Genomic DNA, 24088 nt, shown 5'->3' with positions numbered 1-24088 from the left:
AAAAAAAAAAAAAAAAAAAAAAAAAAAAAAAAAAAAAAAAAAAAAAAAAAAAAAAAAAAAAAATTTTTTTCTCTTTAATTCTAGGGGGCAGATACTAAGGGTAGGCCAATGAATACATAAAGAACATAAGCAGGTGTGTAGTAGCATCTTATTAAAAATAACGGACAATTAGAACACCTGTCAGCTCCCCAGGTGGGCATGTCTTTTTCACCCTCAGGCCACCCATAGATCCCAAGAAACTATCAAACCCCATTCAGTTTCTTCCACTAGGGATTAAACAATCCGACATATATGGATTTAGAATTTCTCAAGAAATTTGGTCTTTGGTACTTTCTTCATAAAGTAGTTTTTACCATCTCAAATCTCTGGTAACATATTAACTATGTTCCTAAATATTCATTTTCGAGGTTTCCTGATGTGGAGTCTCACTCTGTCTCACAGGCTGGAATGCAGTGGTGCGATCTTGGCTCATTGCAACCTCCGCTTCCTGGGTTCAAGCGATTCTCCTGCCTCAGCCTCCTGAGTAGCTGGGATTACAGGTATGTGCCACCACGCCTGGCTAATTTTGTATTTTTAATAGCGACGTGGTTTCTTCATGTTGGTCAGGTTGGTCTCAAACTCCCAACCTCAGGTGATCTGCCGCCTCGGCCTCCCAAAGTGCTGGGATTACAGGCATGAGCCACTGCACCCGGCCAGTTGTTTTTATTTGATTAGAGTTAATCTAGTTACCTAGTCTTCCTTTGTCCTCTGTAACTAAATTAATCACAAGCTATTTTTTAAAAAACCTGTTTGTATAGACATAGGTCCTACATTTCCCTCTAACTGAAAGTCATGTCGTGAATATCCAACCCCAATACAAATATAGCTAAAGGATGACCAATGTGCCTGGTGCCCAGGGCCTGTGTCTGCGGAACTGACTTTTGCATGAGCTGATGTATTTGCGTTGACCTCGGGAAGGGGGCCAACTTTTGAAGAAAAGGTTACTTACAAAATTAGTGAAGAGCTGGTCGCTGATGTAGCGATGCACCCTCTCAAACTGCTCGAGGTCTCGGTGTCCTCTCTCCATGCACACATCCCACATGCTCACAGCAGCCACCACCTTCACACACGCCGACTCCTGGAGCAAGTTAGGACAGACACAAGTCAGAACAGACCGAACTTTCCAGCCTTTGTCATCCGTCACCCAGAATAGCAGTCTGGGAAAAATGAGTTCCATAATTTGAAATTTTCTCACTACTTTGGTATTTTAGATTTGAAATAAGCATATTTTCATAAACTATGACTAATGAGGCACAGAGAAAAGTCTAAGACTTTTAATTATTAAAAAACTGGTGAGGGCTTTTATCATCTCTTTAGCATTCCCCTATGTCCTTAGTAAGGTTTCCTTTTTTTTGCTTTTTTTGAGACGGCGTTTCATTCTTGTTGTCCAGGCTGGAGTGCAGGGGCGTGATCCTGACTCACTGCAATCTCCACCTCCTGGGTTCAAGTGATTCTCCTGCCTCAGCCTCCCGAGTAGCTGGGATTACAGGTGACTATTATCACACTAACTTTTTGTATTTTTAGTAGAGACAGGGTTTTGCCCTGTTGGCAGGCTGGTCTCAAACTCCCGACCTCAGGTGATCCGTCTGCCTCTGCCTCCCAAAGTGCTGGGATTACAGGCGTGAGCCACCACACCTAGCCCCAGTAGGGTTTCTTAATTTACTAAGAAGTAAATTATCAAATTAGAACCAAGATGATTCCTATAGTGTTAGGACAATAACCAATCAATCACCTCTCCTTCTTCAAGTCTTGGTTCATGCTGTCACCATCTCAAAGACAATTGCCCTGGTACCCTATTGATCATCACGATCTGGTTTCCCATCCGACTCTGGCATTCCCAATATCTCTTGCTGTGCTGTTTCCTTTCTTTCTTTGTGAAAAATACCCCCTCACATGCACTAGAATTGACTAATGCTTGCTTACTGTCCTGATCTCCCTCACCCACCCTCCTAGTGAAAATGCAAGCTCCATAAAAGCAGAGAATTTTGTCTCTTTTGTTTGCTGACTCTACTGTCACACAGTCAACTGTGTGAGAGTTTGAACCCCAGGTTGGTTTTCCTGGCTTTCTTTTGAGACCAGCCTCATCAACATGGTGAAACCCCATCTCCACAGTGCCAGGCTATAACCCAAACAGACTAAATACTCCATTAGTCTATTTCAAGGGCAAACAAAGTCCCTAAGCAAAAAACATTCTTGCCTCATACAATGGTTTGATACTTTATTTTTATAACACTTTTAGACCTTTTGTCTTTAATATTTATATCTGTGTGCATATAAAGCCAGTGTTTTGTCAGTAAGCTAACCCAGGGAATGTTGCTAATTCCTCTCGAGTAGGAGATCTAATGTGAAACATGATGTCCTCTTGTTTTCTTTTAAAGGAATGCTGTAAAGTCCCCAAATATCAGCCCATATGCCAACGTAGATGCCAAATTATGCAGTCAATGGCCCTCAGCTTATGTTCTTGCTAGTTTTCTTGCCGTCAGTCAATCTATCTAATTTTATTATTTGGCAGGCTTTCCATTTTGTGGCATGACAAAACTGTTCAACATTTTCTCTCAATTTCTGTCAGCAGTCAGAACCGAACTGATCCTTCCATCAGATGGCTCTCAACGTTACATATATCCCAACCCAAAATGCTATCATCAGTCATTGCTATGGAGGTGAGCCTTTAAAGGGTTGGGGGCTCAGGTATACGGTGCCACACTTTAGGAAGTCTGGGGAGAAAATGGCCAATAGAGGGGTATCAGAATGAGAAGGATATTAGGGGAAAGTCCTATGAAGCAGCAAGACAAACATGCTCACCCCAATATTGTGTGTGGTTTTTTTTATTTTTTTTGAGATGGATTCTCACTCTCACCCAAGCTAGAGTGTAGTGCCACGATCTTGGCTCGCTGCAACTTCCACCTGCTGGGTTCAAGAGATTTCCCTGATAACACGCCTAGCTAATTTTTGTATTTTTAGTAGAGACACGGTTTCAACATGTTGGCAAGGCTAGTGATAAATTCCTAACCTCAAGTGCTCTGCCTGCCTCAGTCTCCCAAAGTGCTGGGATTACAGGCGTGAGCCACCACGCCTTGCCTATCTGTTTTGATATAGGGTCTTGCATGTTGCCCAACCTGTCCTCCACCTTCTGGGCTTGAGTGATCCTCCCGCCTCAGCCTCCTGGGGTAGCTGAGACTACAGGTATGTGGCACCATGCCCCAATATTTTTGTCAAATCTCTCACTTTTAGCCAATGTGCTTCTGTAAAATTGTATAAACACTAACTTTTACCTAATTACCTTTTTTTTTTTTGAGATGGAGTCTCACTCTGTCACCCAGGCTGGAGTGCAGTGGTGCAATCTTGGCTCACTGTAACCTCCGCCTCCTGGGTTCAAGTGATTCTCCTGCCTCAGCCTCTGGAGTATCTGGGACTACAGGAGTGCACCATCATGCCTGGCTAATTTTTGTCTTTTTCAGTAGAGACGAGATTTCACCATATTGGCCAGGCTGGTCTCTAACTCCTGACCTCGTGATCTGACCCCCTTGGCCTCCCGAAGTGTTGGGATTACAGGCGTGAGCCACTGCGACTGGCCTACCTATTTACATTTTTAAAACACAAGGGTGGAAGTTTGCTATTTAAAATAGTGGAAATTACTCAATAAATGATAGACCACTGGGTAACTAGCTGGAAAAATAAACTTGAATCCCTGCTTCAACCTGATTTACTGAAGTCCAGACAGAGAGCAAGGATTTAATCTTAAAACAACAGAATGATAAAAGTACTAAAGCATGAGATTTTTAAATGTTGGAATAGCAAAGTTTCTACATATCACACAAAACTAAGAGGTCACATAATGCACGTTTAAACTCTTTTCCATGGAGAACAAACTCAGAAGTCAACAAACTGAGGTTGGGGGAGGATACTGCAAACCGTGTCAGAAAAAAGGACTATTTCCTCTAATAAATACAGAGATCCACAAACTGATAAAGATGCTAGAATATAGGTAAGTCACAGAAAAATATGATGTAAACATATGAAAATATCCTCAACTCCATTCATAATGTAAGAAATGCCAATGTAAACTGCATTGAAATCTTTTTTACCTCTCTTGCAGGCAAGGATAAAACCCACTGGTTTTGATAACACTGAGTTAGCAAGCGATATTGCTTGTAGAACTTTTCACTTTTACAGCATCTATGACATTTACCAATAGTTTACAAAATTTATACTGCCATGTGATTTGCCATTTGAGTCAGAAGTACACTGGCCTTCAGACTCACACAGATCAGAAAACGATGTACCTACAAAGATATTCCTTGTATGACCAGTTCTAATCTTTCATAACTACAAACGATTTAAATATCTGCCAATAGGGGATTAGTTAAATGTATTATGGCATGTCCACAGAATGCTATACTATGCAATTGTAAAGAACAACGGCCCTCTGCGTATGGCCACAACATCACTTCTGAGATTTAATAAAGTGCGAAACCCAAGATGCTAGTCTATCTCCCACCTATACCCACACAATCTCTGATAGGAGGGAAGAATCTGGTGAGTGGTGACTGCCTCTACAGAAGATGACCAGGTGACAGGATAGAAGGAATAATTATTTTTACTTCGCCTTTTAGTACCTTCAAATTTTACATGTTAGTTTTAAAAAAATATTTTTTAAAAGGTTAAGGATCCCTTTTAAGGGAATTCCTCTATAAGATCAGATGTTCAGGCTGGACATGGTGGCTCAGGCCTGTAATCCCAATACTTTGGGAGGCCAGTTTAAGACCAGCCTGGGCAACATAGTAAGACCTCATCTCTGCTTAAAACAATTAGCCAGGTTTCCTTGACATGTACAGGTAAAAAGAAAAAAAAATTAGCCAGGCATGGTGGGGTGCACTTGTGTTCCCAGCTATTCAGGAGGCTGAGGTGGGAGGATCACTTGGGCCCAGGAGTTGGAGGCTGCACTGAGCTATGATGGCGCTACTGCACTCCAGTCTGGGTTAGAGAGAGAGACTCTGTCTCTAAAACAAAAAAGATCAGAGAGACAGGAATATTGAGTACACTCACAGCATCTTATATTAAATCAATAGAGAGAGAAATTAGAGACAAGAATAGAAAGCGTGCTGCTCCTGGTTCCCACCTCATGGAGGAAACACTGCCTGAGGCGAGCAAAGACCTAGGCTCACCTGATCTTCCTGGCTTCTCTAGATCTCAAAGCTACTTATGGCTCTAATACCTTTAGAGGCCTTAGAGCAACTGAATATTAATAAATTGGGAGCTGGTGTGATCAGAAAGCATACCTCATAGGAACACTCTCTTACTCCTATTCACTGCTGCTTCTTTCTCTTGTCTACGTTTCCTGTTTACAGCTTCCTAGCTTTTGTATTCAATATTTGATTTTCAAACTGGTTTTGACAAAATGAACTGTAATAAGTAAACAAAAATAAATAAGGTGTGTGGGGGGATGAAGGGTGATAAAGACCAAAAGGAGGGAGGAAAAGTTGGGCCTCTGTGAAATGAATATGATAGTATTGATCTAAATGCTGTTAACTGTTAAATAACTTACTGGCATCTCAACCAAAGTACACAAGGCCATAATAGTGATTTGAGTCCAGATTACTCCACATTCATTAAACAACATGCTCGGTGAGCAGGAAAGGAGACAGAATTATATCGTATATGAGACTAACTAGAATGATGTTGATGCTCACCCGGATGTGCTGGAGGTAGAGAGACAAGTCTCGGATAAAAGACTTAATCAATCTTTCTTGCATTCGGAAGTTTTTTTCTGTTTCTTCAAATACTTCATCTTTTATCTGTTCAAAAATAAACAAATGCTGTTAGCAAATGTGGATGCTCCTTTGATCTATCTTATTGGCAAAAGTTGCTTTTTTAAAAACAAAAAACAAAAAACAACGGAGTTTCGCTCTTGTCACCCAAGCTGGAGTGCAATGGCGCGATCTCGGCTCACTGCAACCTCCACCTCCTGGTTTAAGCGATTCTCCTGCCTCAGCCACTCGAGTAGCTGAGATTACAGGCATGCGCCACCATGCCCAGCTAGCAACAGGGTTTCACCATGTTGACCACGCTAGTATTGAACTCCTGACCTCCGGTGATCCACCAACCTCAGCCTACCAAAGTGCTGGGATTATAGGTATGAGCCACTGCGCCCTGCCAAAAGTAGCTTTCTTGAACACCTGCATGTGATTTCAAAAGACTCCAAAATAAACACAGGCTCTCCTTTAAACCTTCTTTGCAAGCCCTCTGCTCTGGCCAGGCTGCCCTCTTCACTCCAACACTGCCATGTCTGCTGATCCTAGGACTGTCCCTCCTGAGGGTCCCCTGCCTTGCAGGTCCTCTCCCTCCCTGTGGCATGCCTGCCCCCTTCCTATAAGGCTCAGGCCAATATGACTCTTGCTGTCACTGAACTCCTGTTTTTCTAAAATACTAAAGCATTTGGAGAACAAAGTATAAAACCTAGCAACAGACTATTTTCCGGCTTATATTTTCCATTAATTGTACTTTGTATATATAATACAGCAGAATGATGTCTCGAGACTTCAGGTCAACTTTCAGCATTGTTGATCAACTGTTTTTCATCACACTCAATCTCACGTTTCCTTCTTTGTAATATCATGTATCCAGCTAGGTGATCTCTTAAATTCCTGCTAGCTTAGTAAGTCTACCACTGTAGTTCTGTCCTGCCAAGTCAACAATCCCCTTAGAGATGGTGAAAACTACAATAGTTATTATATGTCAACTGATCTGACCCTCTAATCTGCCTTTGTAACTGGCAGCTGTAAGGCCGTCTTCACCAGCTCGCAAAACCCAGAGGACGTCTGAGGAAGGGAACCACGCCAATTGACGCCAGGCAGGCTATCTCATGGAACCCTGAAAAGCTGTCAAAGATGTGCTAAGCCTTCCAGGATGGGGATCTCACCTGAGGAGCAAAGCCAGTGAGATGTTTTAGGTGACTGCTAACTCGGTTGGATTTCTTGATGATGGAATGGATGTTCAGTTTGGAAATCTTCTCCATAAGGCTATCTTCATCACCCTTACGGTACTTGAGGACTAAGGAGTAAGTCAGAAAAGCACTTTTGTCAGCATGGACATACCACAAAATGAGCCACAAATGGGAGCTAGTGCTTGTCTTCAACGAACTTATAACAAAATATTAATCCAAATGATGATTTATGGACAGACATGATAGCTGAAGCACAGTAGAGAGACAGGAAGAAAGTAGCAGAGGTATAAGGGAAAGAACTTCAGGAAATCTGAGTTCAATGCTTGGGTCTGCCATTTAATCAAGGTATGGCCTTAAATCAGTCATTTTACCTTGAGTCTCATTTCCTCTTCAATAAAATGTGGAAAGCAATGTGGCCTTGTCTTATAAGGCCATCTTAAATGGTGTTATATGCAAATAAGATACTGACATCCAATGGTCTCCCATAGTTAAATGCTATACAGCAGTAATTTGATTAATTACCATATTAAACATTAGGCCAGAAAAGTATAGAGATACAGGTAGAAAGGTAGCAAGGGGAAGACTGGGTGGCAGCAAAAAAGGATAACTTGTTGTTGTAGAAGATGGAGACTACATCTCATTAGGAGATAGGAGCCAAGGGAAAGGGCTGGATGATCAGAGAGCTTTAGAAGCCACAGTCTACATCCCTTCCTAATGAGGGTGACACAGTTGAAGTAGAAGGCAGAGAATGACTGTAGATAACTTTGAAAGTGTGGAGAAGAATGGAAAGACAAAAAGATTATACTGTATTATAGATATCTTTAGGATGTGAATAATAAATCAGCTCAGCACAGTCACTGTGCTATATATATTCACTGAATGCTCAAGTTAGGGCCTCAAGAGACCTGATGAGTGCATTCAGTGTTGTGAAGGAGGAGTGGCTGGGCAACTGACTGTTTTGGGAAGGAAAATGAAGGACTCAACCTGGAGGGGTCACTGGGCAGGGATGATAGGACCAGAAAGGTAAGCAGATTGGGGTTTTCTAAAAAGACAAGAAGTCCTAGCTTTAGTAGAAGCTGTAGGACATCAATTAGACACACAGAGAAAACAAGTCTATGCGTGGACTCCAGAGTAGCTCCTTAAATGAGTCGAGGAGGAAATTGTCCCTGCTTGAATAAAATTTCCCATCACCCAGTCTCCACTGTCTTCATATCTCTTGGGAAAGGTTCTTATTGCTATACATTTTGTTACAGATGCCTTATTTCCAATATACCATAGTTGTACTTTTATTATTACTTCTGCCTTTAATAAATACCACATTTTGGGCCAGGTGCAGTGGCTTACATCTGTAATCACAGCACTTTGGGATGCCAAGGCAGGCGGACCGCCTGAGGTTAGGAGTTCCAGACCAGCCTGGCCAACATGGTGAATCCGTGTCTCTACTAAAAATGCAAAAATTAGCTGGGCATGGTGGTGCGTGCCTGTAGTTCAAGCTACTTGGGAGGTTGAAGGAGAAACGCTTGAACGTGAGAGGCGGAGGTTGCAGTGAGCTGAGATAGTGCCACTGCACTCCAACCTGAGTGAAAGAGTAAGACTCCATCTCAAAAAATAATATCACATTTCCAGCTGGGCACAGTGGCTCACACCTGTAATCCCAGCACTTTGGGAGGCCAAGGTAGGCAGATCACAAGGTCAGAAGTTTGAGACCAGCCTGACCAACATAGTGAAACCCCGTCTCTACTAAAAATACAAAAAATTAGCTGGGTGTGGTGGCTGTGTGCCTGTAATCTCAGCTACTTGGGAGGCTGAGGCAGGAGAATTGCTTGAAAGTGGGAAGCGGAGGTTGCAGTGAGCCGAGCTTGCACCACTGCACTACAGCCTGGGCAACAGTGTAAGACTGTCTCAAAAAAAAAAACAAACCCCAAAACACATTTTCCTCAAATTCTACTGCCATTTCTTCATCACAGCCCTATTATACCCACCACTGCCTTGTCCAACTCTAGTGAAGTAATAAACTGTTTTGAGAAGAAAAACATTCTCAAAGGGCATTCTCCTTTTCAGCAATTATGCTGTTCTTACCCAGATCCTTTCGCCGTTTATATTCATTAATGTTAACATTGATTTCCTTGACCGCAAGGACTGCATTGGTTAAAGGCACTTTATCTGGGTGGGATTCTGGGGTGGAATTCAGCAACTCCATTAGCAACAGTGGGTAACGCATTACTCTCTGTACAGGTTTGATGAGGAAGGAGCCCAGGTTAATATAATTTGTGCATCCCCTGTAAGAAATGGAAAAAAGATTTTAGCAAGCTATCAATAGTATAGTGCCCAGCCTGGGCAACATAGTGAGACACCATCTTTAAAAAAAAATTTTTTTTAATAATAACATATGCCTATGGGCAGGATTTGTTATTCCTAAATACAGGTCTCTGTTCTTTTACCCCACCTTCCAATTTCAGTCATTCAGTGTGTATTCATCTAATAAACACCAGGTACTGTTCTAGGTGCTGGGGATTTAACAGTGATCCCAAAAGTCCCTGCCCTGGTAGGAGAAGATAGGCAATAAACAGATAAATGATGTGTTCACTTGGGGATAACTGCTACAAAAAAAAAATATAGCAAGGTGAGTCTACTTCCAGGTTTGTCTATAAAGGAAGAAAATAAAGGGTTAGGAAAAATCCACGTAAGAAATGAGCACATACATCAAGCCACAATGGAACTTACCATTCGTTGTATAGGCTCCTATAAGGCAGCGGGCATGAAAAGAAAAGAGACAGTTATTAGAGAATCCTGAGTTTCACATTCTTCTCAGAACATAAATCACGTGAAACAAAAAGAAAATTATGAATATCTATGGCAGCATATTTAGTCTACTAAAAAATGTTAGTAAGCCTGTAACTTCCCTTTGATCTACTTATCCACATATCTTTACACCTTGCTTCCGTAAGACCAGGACAATCTCACCTGATGTCAAGACTACCTTGGGTGGGTGCCTTGGCTCACACCTATAATCCCAGCACTTTGAGAGGCCGAGATGGGCGGATCACTTGAGGTCAGGAGTTCAAGACCAGACTGGCCAACAGGGCGAAACCCCATCTCCATTAAAATTATAAAAATTAGCCAGGTAGGCTGGGCGTGGTGGCTCATGCCTGTAATCCTAGCACTCTGGGAGGCCGAGGCAGGCAGATCACAGGGTCAGGAGTTCAAGACCAGACTGGCCAGCATGGCAAAACCCCATCTCCACTAAAAATACAAAAATTAGCCCAGCAGGCCGGGTGTGGTGGCTTGTGCCTATAATCCTAGCACTTTGGGAGGCTGAGGCGGGTGGATCATGAGGTCAGAAGTTTGAGACTGGCCTGAACAATATGGTGAAACCCCGTCTCTACTAAAAATACAAAAATTAGCCAGGCATGGTGTCGCACGCCTGTAATCCCAACTACTCAGGAGGCTGAGGCAGGAGAATCACTTGAACCTGGGAGGTGGAGGTTGCAGTGAGCCAAGATCATGCCACTGCACTTCAGCCTGGGCGACAGAGCAAGACTCTGTCTCAAAATAAATAAATTAATTAAATAAAATAAAAATTAGCCAGGCATGGTGGCACACACCTATAATTCCAACTATTTGGAGAATGCCTTGCCAGGAGACTCACTTGAACCGGGAAGGCAGAGGTTGCAGTGAGCCGAAACTGTGCCACTGCACACTGGCCTGTGAGACAGAGCAAGACTCCGTCTCAAAACAAAAAAACCCCATATTTAGTCTTCTCACCTATGCTCTTGTTCATCTGGACCAATTCTAACATAACACTCCATATATATAGATAAAAAAGCAGGAGGTCACTTAAATGACATATATCATGGATAGCTTCTCAGGTCCAGGCATATACACAGGTATAACTTAGAACTAAAGAGCTGTGGTGGAAGTTCAGTGGTCAAAACTCCTACTTCAGATCTGCCAAGGAGTCCTGAAGATGTTTCTGGATCTTCTCATCCTTCTCGTAGATTTCCAGCAGCGCAATGGCCTCGTCATGATTCTGGCAGTAAACCTTGTATGTTCCCTCAAGCTCATCCCGGTGACCAAGAAACACAGGTCCTTTGGAATATACACAAACATACAGTGTTTTTAGTAACTTTCTTCTCAGTATCCTAAATGTAAGGTACACGGCCAAACTTTAGTACCAGCTAAATCGTACCTATTACAAGAAATGATAGTAAAACTATCCATCAAATAGTAAGAAACTTCCATCTAACAGCTTGAAGTTGTAATCATTTAAAGCAAAATTTAGAAAGCCATATCATCCGTGTATGTATTTATTCATTTTTATTTTTTTGAGACAGGGTCTCACTCTGTCACCCAGGCTGGGGTGCAGTGGCACAATCTCAGCTCACAGTAGGCCTGACCTCCCAGACTCAGGTGACTCTCCCATCTTAGCCACCTGGGGAGCTGGGAGTGCATGCCACCACGCCCAGCTAATTTTCTGTATTTTTGGTAGAGAGGGGATTTCGCTATGTTGCCAGGACTCATGTATTTGTTTTAGAAAACACACACACACACACACACACACACACACACACACACACACAAAACGCACACACAGACACACACGTGTGAAACTGGCTTCTGAAAGAGAGCCTCCAGTCCCTTTGCAGTCGGGCTGATTTGGGTATCTAAGAGCACTCTCCATGTAGGGATGTGATGAGAACCCCATAAGGACCCCTCACTTTATTTTTTTTTTCCCTGAGATGGAGTCTCACTCTTGTCTCCCACGCCGGAGTGCAGCTGCACATGTCAGCTCACTGCAACCTCTGCCTCCCCAGTTCAAGCACTTCTCCTGCCTCAACCTCCCGACTAGCTGGGACTACAGGCACACACAACCACGCCCAGCTAATTTTTGTACTTTTAGTACAGATAGGGTTTCACCATGTTGGTCAGGCTGGTCTTGAGCTCCTGACCTCAAGTGATCTGCCCGCCGTGGCCACCCTAAGTGCTTGGATTATAGGTATGAGCCACCGCGCCTAGTCCCTCTCACTTTCTAATCACCAGGAAAATTTACTGTAGAAACTACAGCAGTTTCTAACATTTTTGTGTATAAATAAGACTATGAATAAAGTTTATTACATTAAAATATCTTTAAAGATAAATCTCCAACTTATAAAATAGTAACGTATGTACTTCTTTTTTTTATTTTTTGAGACAGAGCCTTGCTCTACCATTCAGGCTGGAGTGCAATGGTTTGATCTTGGCTCACTACAACCTCTGTCTCACAGGTTCAATCAATTCTCCTGCCCCAATCTCCCAAGTAGACTGGGATTACAAGCACCCGCCACCACACCCGGCTAATTTTTTGGATTATTAGTAGAGACGGGGTTTCGCCATGTTGGCCAGGCTGGTCTCAAACTCCTGACCTCAGGTGATCCACCCACCTCAGCTTCCCAAAGTGCTGGGATTACAGGCGTGAGCCACCACACTGGGCCTGTTTATTTATTTATCTAGAGATGGGGTTTTGGTCTTGTTGCCCAGGCTGGAGTAAAGTGGTGCAATCTCAGCTCACCACAGCCTCCGCCTCCCAGACTCAAGCAATTGTCCTGTCTCAGCCTCCCGAGTAGCTGGGATTAGAGGCATGTGCCACCATGCCTGGTAAATTTTTGGATTTTTAGTAGAGACGGGGTTTCTCCATGTTGGTCAGGCTAGTCTCGAACTCCCGACCTCAGGTGATCCGCCCGCCTCAGCCTCCCAAAGTACTAGGATTTATAGGCATGAGCCACCGTGCCCAGGCTTTTTTTTTTTTTTTTGAGGCAAGGTCTTTCTCTGTTGCCTAGGCTACAGTGCAGTGACACGATCTTGGTTCACTGCAACCTCCACCTCCCAGGCTCAAGTGATCCTCCCGCCTCTGCCTCCTGAGCAGCTGGGACTACAGATGTGCACCGCCATCCCCGGTTAATTTTTGTAATTTTATTAGAGACAGCATTTTGCCACGTTGGTTGGGCTGGTCTCAAACTCCTGGGCTCAAGCAGTTCACCTGCCTGGGCCTCCCAAAGTGCTGGGATTACAGGCGTGAGCCCCAGCTTTATGTACTTCTTTATAAGGCATTAAATAACCAAATGTAGCACTGAGTCTAATAATCCCCATACTGTCATAGTCTAAGGAGTGACACATGCTGATAACATTGGCTGCTTCTGATTGAGGGTTACTGAAATTTCAAGAAAATTGCAACAACCTATTGTGATAGAACATATGACTTATTTTGGTGACAAAGTCACAGCTACTACTGATACTATGTGGTTTATTCCCTACATTCATACTTTAAATAAATGCTATATTTCAGTTAGAGATTAGTTAAAAAAAAAATAAAGATGTCATTTTTTCCCCCTATCTCCAGAGCCAGTTAAGCACAGGGACAATTCCTAAGCAAACTTCCACAGAACTATTTCTCTCGGAGCTGTGGCCTGAGTGTGTGCATCCTTGGCTTACTCTCAGGACTCTTCCTCTTGCCCTTCTTTCCTCCTCTCAGTGTATTTGGTCCTCCCTTCCTCAGCTTCGTGTTCCACCAAAAAAGACCTCTCATCCTTGTTCTCCTCCCCACAATATGGCACTACTTACTGCTTCCCTACAACCAACCACCCTTACCAGCTACCCAGGCACGAACCCCTCCCTCAGGGAGCCCATCACTGCTTCTGTGGAGTCACCTCTGTTCTCTCACTGTTGTGTCCCACGGAAGTCCCTGTTCTTGTGCAGAACATAATTTTTTTCTTTTTTAAGACAGAGTCTCCTGGGTTGCCCAGGCTGGAGTGCAGAGGCACAATCTTGGCTCACTACACCCTCCACCTCCTGGGTTCAAGTGATCCTTCCACCTCAGCCTCCTGAGTAGCTGGGACTAAAGGAGTACGCCAACACACCTGGCCAATTTTTGCATTTTTGCATTTTTGGTAGAGCCAGGGTTTCGCCATGTTGGCCAGGCTGGACTCAGACTCCTAGGCTCAAGTGATCTACCCGCCTCAGCCTTCCAAAGTGCTTGGGATTATGGGCACTGAGTCACCACACCTGGCCAAAAAAAGTTTCTATTTAAATTAATTTCCTTAATTATAGCTCCTTTCTGTAAAAGAAACTTAATTTTTTTCATATCACCTCATACTGCCCTTTCTCACTGGAAGCCTCCCTACTTTAAAAAAAGAAATTGTTTTGAGACAAGGTCTCACTCTGTCCTCTAGGCTGAGTGCAGTGCCATGATCCCTGCCCGCTGCAGCCTCCAACACCTGGGCTCAAGCAGTCCTCCTAGGCCTCCCAAACTATTGAAATTACACGTATGAGCCACTGGGCCTGGCTCACACTCTTCTGCCTACTCCTGCAACCCACCAGTCACAGCAGTGGGAGCGGGGCTCGCTCCTTTTTCATCTTCATGGCCAGTTTTTTTTTTTTTTTAAAGACAGGGTCTTGCTCTGTCGCCCAAGCTGGAGTCCAGTGTCATGAACACGGGGCTCACTGTAGCCTTGACCTCCTGGGCTCAAGCAACTCTCTGCCCTCAGTCCCCCAACTAGCTGGAACTACAGGTGTGCCCTACCACACCCAGCTAATTTTTGTATTTTTTTGTAGAGATGGTGTTTCGCCTTATTAGTCAGGCTGGTCTCGAACTCTTGAGCTCAGCAATCCTTGCAGCTTGGTCTCCCAAAGTGCTGGGATTACAGGCATGAGCCACTGTGCCTGGCCTTCATGGCCACTTTGGAATCCCTAAGCCACCTATGTCTTCGTGTGGTTTCACCATTCTACATTAGTCTGCCTTCTTTTCACAGCCCTTTTCCCTACTTGCATTCTTAGAACCTTCACCATCCAGCCTGATGATTATCTACACTTCTCAATTCGCTGTTCTTCAAATTCCCTGATAGTGACTGTTCCACATCAATTACAAACTAGCAAAGCTACACCTTAATTTCCTTCAAATTCTGGGTCATGAAGTCTACTTAACAGGTCATGATCAGCACTTTTTTGATGAGACAGAGTGGATTTTTTTTTCTGTAGAGACATGGTTTTCCCATGTTGCCCAGGCTGGTCTAGAACTTCTGGGCTCACATGATCTGCCCACCTTGCCTCAGCCTCCCAAAGTGTTAGGATTACTGGCATGAGCCAACACACCTTGCTGATAAAATGGAATGGAAAAGAAAATATCAAAAAACATTGGACGTAAAAATTAGCTGGGTGTGGTGGCAGACACCTGTAGTCCCAGCTACTAGGGAGGCTGAGGTGGGAAATCGATTGAGCCCAGGAAGTGGAGGCTGCAGTGAGCTGTGATTGTCCCCAGCCTGGGCAACAGTGTGAGACTGCCTCAAAAAGAAAAAATAAAAGAAAAACTCCAGGCATGGTGAAACTAAGCACAGCCATACATAGAAATACAAATCCTGGGTCATTATGGACAACATCTCTTTCCATAGGACGTGTTTAAAATCATATAAGGCCAGTCCTTTCCACCTATGACCACGTACCCAGAGTCTCCTGGCACTGCTTGATCATCCTCTATCTCGGCCATCCGCCCTTTCCCTGTGCCTTCACAAGGCTTTAACTTGCCCTTCACAGACTTCTCAGAGCCTTCCCTCATCAGATGTTTCAGACCTCGTTTGTCCTTTGTGAGTCCCTGACTGAAGGCACCGACTGGCTTCTGCTAGAGCTACTGGCATGGTGCTGTCAGTCTTGGCTCCCTCAGGCCCCACCATCCACCGTCCCTCCTTGGGGAAGTTAGTCCTTGGGCCCGGGTCTCAGCCTTTCAGCAGCAAGTTGTCTCTACCGCTTCTCGGTGTCTTCAACACACTGAAGCCTGCTACCCAACTCCTTGTGTGACTGGATAGGAAGTGAAGGGAAGAAGGAAAAATAAACGCAGGTGCTATCTTATGGAGATGGGGTTACGGATATTTGCTTGCTTTTCCCAGGTTACTGTCACAATGTAAGGAATAGTATACTATAAGAGACACATGATAAGACTCTCATTTCAGGTTTGAATCACACCCAAGGGGAAAAGGTGCCTTTTGGAAGCTGGTTAACTCCAACCAGCTGGGAGCCCTAGGCATGATAACAGGTAATAAAATGCAAGAAAAATGAGTAACCACCTAATTTATAATTAATTCCTTTTAGATACCAGCCAACTTTATCTCATTTCTTTCATAATTCAAATAAATGACCCAGCAATACTTATTTCAAGTGCCTTATAAAATCGTATACATTGGCGTTTATGCTTCACCATCACACTAAAACTGCGTCACAGTGACTTCCTTCTGCTCAACTCAATGCATGTCTCCTTCCTCAACTTCCCTGACCTCTCTGGTTCCACTAAGGGCAAGAACCTCAGGCTCCAGTTTTTCTAACTGTTCCAGAAAGTGTGAAAGACACAGCTGTATTCTGTATAGAGGCTAATGGCATTTGCCTGCATGACAGAAAGACTTGAGTTTGGATGCCAACCCCATCAATTACTAGCCATGTGACCTGGGCAAATTGCCTTCCCTCTAAGTGTCAGTTTCTCACCGTAAAATAGGATAAAGAGTACCTAAACCAGCTGCAGAGTGGGTCACACCTCTAATCCAGCAGTGTGGGAGGACTGCTTGAGCTCAGGAGCTAAAACAGCCTGGGCAACAGAGCAAGACCTCATCTCTACTAAAAATAAAAAGGTTAGTTGGGAGGCTGAGGAGGGAAGATCACTTGAGCTTGGGAGGTCGAGGCTGCAGTGAGCCATGACCATGCCACTGCATTCTAACCTGGGTAGCAGAGCAAGACCCTGTCTTAAAAAGGTGTGGTGGTGGCTCATGCCTATAATCACAGCATTTTGGGAGTCTGAGGAGGGAAGATCCCTTGAGGCCAGGAGTCCAAGACTAACCTGGGCAACATAGTGAGACTCCATCTCTACAAAAATTTAACTATTAGCTGGCACTGATGGTGCATGCCTATAGTCCCAGCTGCTCAGGGAGCTGAGATAAGAAGATTGCTTGACCTGGGCAATTGAGGCTGTAGTGAGCAATGTGAGACCCTGTCTAAAAAAGAAGGAACAATAGTACCTAAACCTCAGAGGGCTGTCTATTGTAGAGAACTGAGATCCTATCTTGAGAGAGTATGTGGTGAGAGAGACACTCAGGAAACATTAACCATGCTAATGCTACAACATCCCAGAGCTGTTTTCTCCTCCCTTCAGGTGGCAGAACCCTGATTTTGTTCCTGTGTCCGTTTTTCTCCAAGGTGAGTCAGGTAAATACCATCTAGTGTAAGCCAGCATCATGACCCCATTCCCCTTTCTTTTTTTTTTGAGATGGAGTTTCACTCTTGTTACCCAGGCTGGAGTGCAATGGCGCGATCTCGGCTCACTGCAACCTCCGTCTCCTGGGTTCAGGCAATTCTCCTGCCTCAGCCTCCTGAGTAGCTGGGATTACAGGCACGTGCCACCATGCCCAGCTAATTTTTTGTATTTTTAGTAAAGACGGGGTTTCACCATGTTGACCAGGATGGTCTCGATCTCTTGACCTTGTGATCCACCCGCCTCGGCCTCCCAAAGTGCTGGGATTACAGGCGTGAGCCACCGCGCCCGGCCTCCCATTCCCCTTTCTAGCCATCAACTTAGCTGCATGCATGTCACCCACTTCTGGCCAATGATAAACAAGATTTCTGATCAGGGAGCTCTGGAAAAGGTTTGCAAACTCTTAAGATGACACAGGGGTCAATCCTTCCTTCTGGTGGATGTTGTGTATAATGTTATGGCTGGAAATGGGGTAGCCTCTTGTAATTAGGATTCCAATAAAGCAGCAAATTGATAGGATGTCCCCTCCCACACTGTGCCAGGGCTGGTCTGTATGACCCACAGAATATGACAGAAGGGATGCTGTGTCATTTCCGAGATCAAGTTATAGAAGACATTGGTTCCTGTTTCAGGCATGCTTGCTCTTGCTTGCTCTCTCTCATTCATTCTCTCTCTCTCTCAGGTCACTTTGGGTGACTCATGACTCATGCCACATTATGAGGAAAGCCAAAGGAGAGGCTCACATGGCAAGAAACTGAGGCCTGAAGAGCTGAGTGACCTTTCTTGGAAGTGGATCCCTGAGCTCCAGATGATAGCGGTCCAGGCCAACAACTGATTCCAACCTCATGAGACCCTGGGCCAGAACCACCCGGAGGAGCCACCTCCAGATTCCTGACCTACAGAAGCTGCAAAGTAATACATGTTTAATGTTTTCATCTGCTAAGTTTCAGTGCAATTGTTACAGAGCAATGGATAACCAATAAGTTCCCTTGTTTATAAGAACTAGATGAATGTTTCAAAAACATTTTTGACAATGTCCCACATAAATACATTTTAAATTATGACTCAGTACACATATATGTGAAATGAAAAAAAAGTTTCAGCCGGATGTGGTGGCTCACACCTGTAAACCCAACACTCTGGGAGGCCGAGGTGGGTGGATCGCTGGAGCCCAGGAGCTTGAGACCAGCCTGGGCAACATGGCAAAACCCCATCTCTACAAAAAAAAAATTACAAAAATTAGCTGGGCATGATGGCACGTGCCTGTGGTCCCAGCTACGTGGGAGACCAAGGTGGGAGGATGGCTTGAGGCTGGGAGGCTGAGGCTGCAGTGAGCTGAATTCACACCACTGCACTCCAGTCCAGCCTGGGCAAGAGTAAAAATCCTGTCTCAAAAAAAAAAAAAAAAAAAAAAAAGATAAGTTTCAAAAATTGGTAAACTTATTATTTACAGTGCATTCTAATATTTTCTTTTTTTTTTTTTTCCCTTGAGACCGAGCCTTGCTCTATCCCCCAGGCAGGAGCATACCGGCACGTGGCGCGATTTCAGCTCACTGCAGCCTCAACCTCAACCTCCCAGGCACAAGCGATCCTCCCACGTTGGTCTCCCAAGCAGCTGGGATTACAGGTATCCATGACCACCAGTTAATTTTTGTATTTTTAGTAGAGACAGGGTTTCACCAAGTTGGCCAGGCTGGTCTCAAACTCCTGACGTCAGGTGATCCTCCTCCCACAGGCTCCCAAAATGCTGGGATTACAGGTGAGACAGAAGGAAAGCAGAGGACAAATAACCTCTGAACTAAGTACCTAAACCTGTATCTTCCCGGCGGCAAAGTTACTCAGTATCAGGGAGGCCCCTTTGCTCTGCCCATGAAGTTTTTTTAAAAAGCTGCTTCTGAAACAATGCAGGAGTTCATACCTACAGCATCGCTGATTTCCAGAGCAGCCAATAATTGCTTCGAGACCTTAATCACCATCTGCATATTTCCAAAAAGGCCCTCAAAATCAATGTTTGGTACCTGAGAGAAGGAAACACAACATAAAGATGCACGGAAATGAGATTAATGAAATTTCATTCATCCTTAGGAACAGCTCAATGTCACTTTCTTTACTCACTTTCACTAAGTTTCCAGAATAGAAACATCCAATGTTATCTTTAGTGTCATCCTTTGTCCTTGATCCAACTATTCTCTGCCACTCCCACCAGCATTTTAGTAAAGTGACAATGGAACCAGTTTGGTTCACAAATGCACTGGGATACAAATTCCCACCCAGTGTCCAACATCCCGTGGCACTGCCTACCTATTACAGAAGGACTTGGGAGTCAATGCTCCAGGTGGTCAAGTTACAAGCAGTAAGGACTATAAACCCCAGGACACCGTTACCCTTTTCTTACTACCTCCAGCATCTAGAAAAGTTCCTAGCCTACTCACATGTTAGTCAGAGTTTCCTGGATAAACTGTATGAACAGGTACTAGAGCCACGTAACCCCTCCCCACCAGACTTTGTTATATCATCACTCGGCCTTCCAGCAGGGCCACGATTCAGAGTTCTTGGAACTGTTTTCAGGAGCCACAGAAACAGGAAGTGTCCTGGGAGTTACTGCAGTGTCCAGTAGGTTAACAGTAGACTTGACAAGTGACAGGACACTGAAGGCTTAAGCTGATGACACACATATGATGAGGCCCTTGATTAAGAGCAGCAGCATTCACAGTCACAGTTTCTATTTCAAATCCAATAGATCTGTGGTGAAAGTTCCTATATCCTAATGCGTCTGACTGGAGGACCACATTGAAGGTCAAACTAACTCTAACTGCCTCCCAGTTCCCACCTGTGCCTGCTGCAGGGGTACCATGATCCGCTCAATACACATTTCCAGATCCCGAATGTAGTCTCTCTCTGTCTGAAGAAGTTCTTCTATGACCTTGGCTCTCTTCTCCAGCATCCTCTGCTCTGGGTTTTCGGTGGACACAGGCCCAGAAGGGGCTACCAGTGATGAAGACTGGGAGGAGAGGAGTGTCATTTCTAGAAGGGAAAAGAGAACTGGTCAGCAGCTCTGGGGGAAAAGCAGGACCCTTCCACAGTTTGAGGGCAAACACAACCAATTCCTTGAGAACCAAAGGTCTCACTATTGTTAACCCTCAGGAAATCTGATTGCACATATCCATTCTAAACAGGGACGGATGAAGCTGAGAAAGTCATCACTGCGGAGAGAACTCCAACCTGTGTAATACCATTTTGAGAATGTGTCCTAAAAAGAAGTAGCTAGCACACTTTAAGTGAACAAAGCATGTCTACAAGCCCCTTGCAAAAGAGGTTAGAGGGGTCTGGCCTTATCAAGACTTGCTTTTACTTAATCAGATAAAAAACCTGGTCCATGATCACAGCATCAGAAATACCAAACTGGAAGTTAAAAATATAGATGTAGCACATTAAACAGAATATTATGGGGAATGCAAAATAATGCCAACTAAGGCTAAAATAAAAATAAGAAATTATCCATCTGAGATCTGGATAATTATAGCACCTATCATTTTCCAGTCACTGTAATGGTGGATTAACATTAGCACATAATGAACTAGGTAAAAAATTGTTGAGATATTCCCTATGAAAACCTTAACCAAAACTCACAAGAGGTTTTGTTGCTTCAAATGTCCTAGTAGATACAAACTTACTATAAACATGAAACTCATCAATGGCATTTTCAAGTATAAGAATCTCTAAGAACTAAACAGCATGATTCTAAATATTAAAACAAATATGTATCCTGTCATTAGCCTTTATAATTATCTGTTACTTAGATACATAGGATGAGAGTTATTTATAAACATGTAACAGCATTTGTTCATCTAAAATGAACACTAAACACAATAATAAGGAATGGAAAAGAACTCAACAGTGAAACAATCGTCTGCTGAGTTTCTATCAAATTCCTTAAGATCCAATTAAACAACTACAAATCTGGTATGTAAATACACCAGTAGGTCTGAGTACAATTACAGGAATATTTTAACCGAGATTTAAGAAGCAAAAACACAAGTGTTCAAACTACATATGGGAAGTCTGACTTCACAGCAGATTTTATTCTCCAAAAAAATCTCCCACACTGCTTTCTCTCAGAATTTAGGAATTCCGGGCCGGACACTGTGGCTCACACCTGTGATCCCAGCACTTTGGAAGGCCAAGACTGTTAAATCACTTGAGGTCAGGAGTTGGAGACCAGCCTGGTCAACATGGGAACTCCCATCTCTACTAAAAATACAAAAATGCTGAGCGTAGTCACACACACTGTGATCCCAGCTACTTGGGAGGCTGAGGCATGAAAATCTCTTGAACCTAGGAGGCGGAGGTTGCAATAAGCTGAGGTGACAGATAGAGACCGTATCTCCAAAAAAAAAAGTGAGGAATTCCAGTGTTTAAGAGTACAACCAACCCAAATTCTGGCTTCTAGATGCCATTCTCCACAAAAAGGAGGCAGGGTTCTTTGGAGAAATGTTTAATTCCAGGGCTGGGGCAAAGAAGGTATAGCTGAGCTTGAACATGAGGCAGAAAGTGAAGAAGTACTCAACAACATGGTGGGGATGGGTCAAAGGGCACGGAAGCCAACCTGAAGGGGGCTCCCACTGGCCAATCTGGCACCATTTAAGTATAAATGAAAAAGCACAGCAATGGCTTACTCTGTTAAATGAGAATCTGTGAGTTCATATTGATCATTTATAAATATATAAGTACATAAATAAATGGGGGAGAAGAGAAAGCTCTTTCTTATGGGATAATGTCAGTTGGTAAATAAGAGGAGAAATGATGGAGTCAGAAAATCACCATTTTAGGCCAAGCATGGTGGCTCATGCCTGTAATCCCAGCACTCTGGGAGATCAAGGTGGGTATATCACTTGAGTTCAGGAGTTCAAGACCAGCCTGGGCAACATGGCAAAACTTCATCTCTACAAAAAATACTAAAATTAGCAGGGCATGGCTGGCACGCCAGCTACTCAGGAGGCTGAGGTGGGAGAATGGCTTGAATCCAAGTGGCAGAGGTTGCAGTAAGCTGAGATTGTGCCACTGCACTCCAGCCTGGGTAAAGACCTGTTGGGAGTTCAAGACCAGCCTGACCAACATGGAAAAACCCTTGTCTCTACTAAAAATACAAAATTAGCCAGGCATAGTGGCGCATGCCTATAATCCCTGCTACTTGACAGGCTGAGGCAGGAGAATCACTTGAACCCAGGAGGCGGAGGTTGCAGTGAGCCGTGACTGCGCTATTGCACTTCAGCCTGGGCAACAATAATGAAACAGTCTCAAAAAACCAAAAAACAACAACAACAACAACAACAACGAAAAAACAGAAGAATGTTAAATATCGGTGAATTTGTATAAAACGTATACTGGAGTTTCATTGTACTAGTATAATTTTCTGTATATTTGATATTATTCAAATAAAATTTAAAAAGACATAATGGAAACATATCTTTCTGGAAACTTTTTGGAAATGAATGGCAAAACTTTAAGCATAACCCTCAATTTCATCAGTGTTAAACTATGATTCTAAATTCTTTGTGTTATAAGTAAAATTTATTTTTACTAGCCTTGTTTTAAATTTTTTTTGTGACTTCAGAGCAACAGACTCTGAGTCCCAAATATGGTCTCATTAGTGCCAATGTGAAAATAGAAACTCATTTTAAATACAAAACTAAACAGCTCTGGAGAGGTAGAACATTTCCTAGCACATGCCAGGTTCTTTACAGATTATATCCCAACTCATTTAAAATTCACATCAGAATTTTTAAGTAGGTATTATTACTGCCACTTAATAGATAGTAAAACCCAGGCTTGGAGAGGCTGACAAACTTGTCTGAGGTTATAGAGTGAGTAAATGGCAGCTGTGGATTTAGAACCTAAATATATTTAAATCTAAATCCTGTGCACTTAATCCTGCACCATTTGGCTTCCGTAGCCTGGAATCTCAACAAGAAAAGATCAGGGGCTTATTTGCTTCATATCTTAAAAACTCCCTGGAAACCACTGTGTACTCTCCTAAGAATCAAAATTCTACTAATTATAGTAGTTAAAAGCACAAAGTACCAGCAAGCACTTACTCATCAATCAGAAACCAGCCAGCCTATATGTTAGATTTTTATTTCTTTAAAACAGAAAAAAACAATAACAATTCTTTTAAACTACCAGCATGCCTTTCCCCACCCGCACCCCCATAGACGGGGTTTATAAACTCTTTTTTTTTTTTTTGAGTCAGAGTTTTGCTCTTGTTTCCCAGGCTGTAGTGCAGTGGCACAATCTCAGCCCATTGCAACCTCTACCTGCCAGGTTCAAGCAGTTCTCCTGCCTCAGCCTCCCAAGTAGCTGGGATTACAGCCGAAAGTCACCACACCGGCTAATTTTTTGAATATTTAGTAGGGATGGTGTTTCACCACGTTGGCCAGGCAGGTCTCGAACTCCTCATCTCAGGTAATCCGCACACCTCGGCCTCTCAGATTAAAGGTGGGAGCCATAGGGCCTGGCCAGGGTTTATAAACTCTTGAGCAGCCTTTAAAACCCCAAATATATTGTATGTGATTAAAAAACCCTGTGGGATGTTTTCACTCAAATGCAGTTTCCTGGACACCACCTCTGGGATTCAGATTCAGCAAATCTGGGTGGGACCCGGGTATCCGCAATTTTAATAAAACCCTAGGTGTTTCTTTCTCTTCCTCCTTCTCCTCTCTTTAAAGGAGGGGCTGTTGTCCAGGCTGGTTTCAAACTCCTGGGGATCTCAAGCGATCTTCCCACCTCAGCCTCCCAAGTAGCTGGGACTACAGGCGTGTCACTGCTCCTGGCAACCCAAGGTATTT

General features: G+C 43.6%; 1 protein-coding gene across 2 annotated transcripts in view; it reads right to left on the bottom strand.

The window, feature by feature from the left end:
* The window catches only part of LOC108306381 (dynamin binding protein), a 134476-nt gene that overhangs the window by 12583 nt on the left and 97805 nt on the right, over positions 1-24088 (bottom strand). For both annotated transcript variants that reach the window (XM_017531276.2, XM_017531277.2), the window contains 8 exons: positions 20074-20267; positions 19162-19261; positions 10924-11071; positions 9707-9724; positions 9062-9261; positions 6959-7089; positions 5730-5834; positions 989-1117 (listed from right to left, as the gene is read on the bottom strand). In XM_017531276.2, coding sequence (XP_017386765.1) covers positions 989-1117; positions 5730-5834; positions 6959-7089; positions 9062-9261; positions 9707-9724; positions 10924-11071; positions 19162-19261; positions 20074-20267 — 1025 coding nt within the window. The remainder of the gene's footprint in view (positions 1-988; positions 1118-5729; positions 5835-6958; positions 7090-9061; positions 9262-9706; positions 9725-10923; positions 11072-19161; positions 19262-20073; positions 20268-24088) is intronic.

Source organism: Cebus imitator, unplaced genomic scaffold (assembly GCF_001604975.1).
Source record: "Cebus imitator isolate Cc_AM_T3 unplaced genomic scaffold, Cebus_imitator-1.0 Scaffold71, whole genome shotgun sequence".
NCBI lineage: Eukaryota > Metazoa > Chordata > Mammalia > Primates > Cebidae > Cebus > Cebus imitator.
This window is presented reverse-complemented; position numbering and strand designations above follow the sequence as displayed.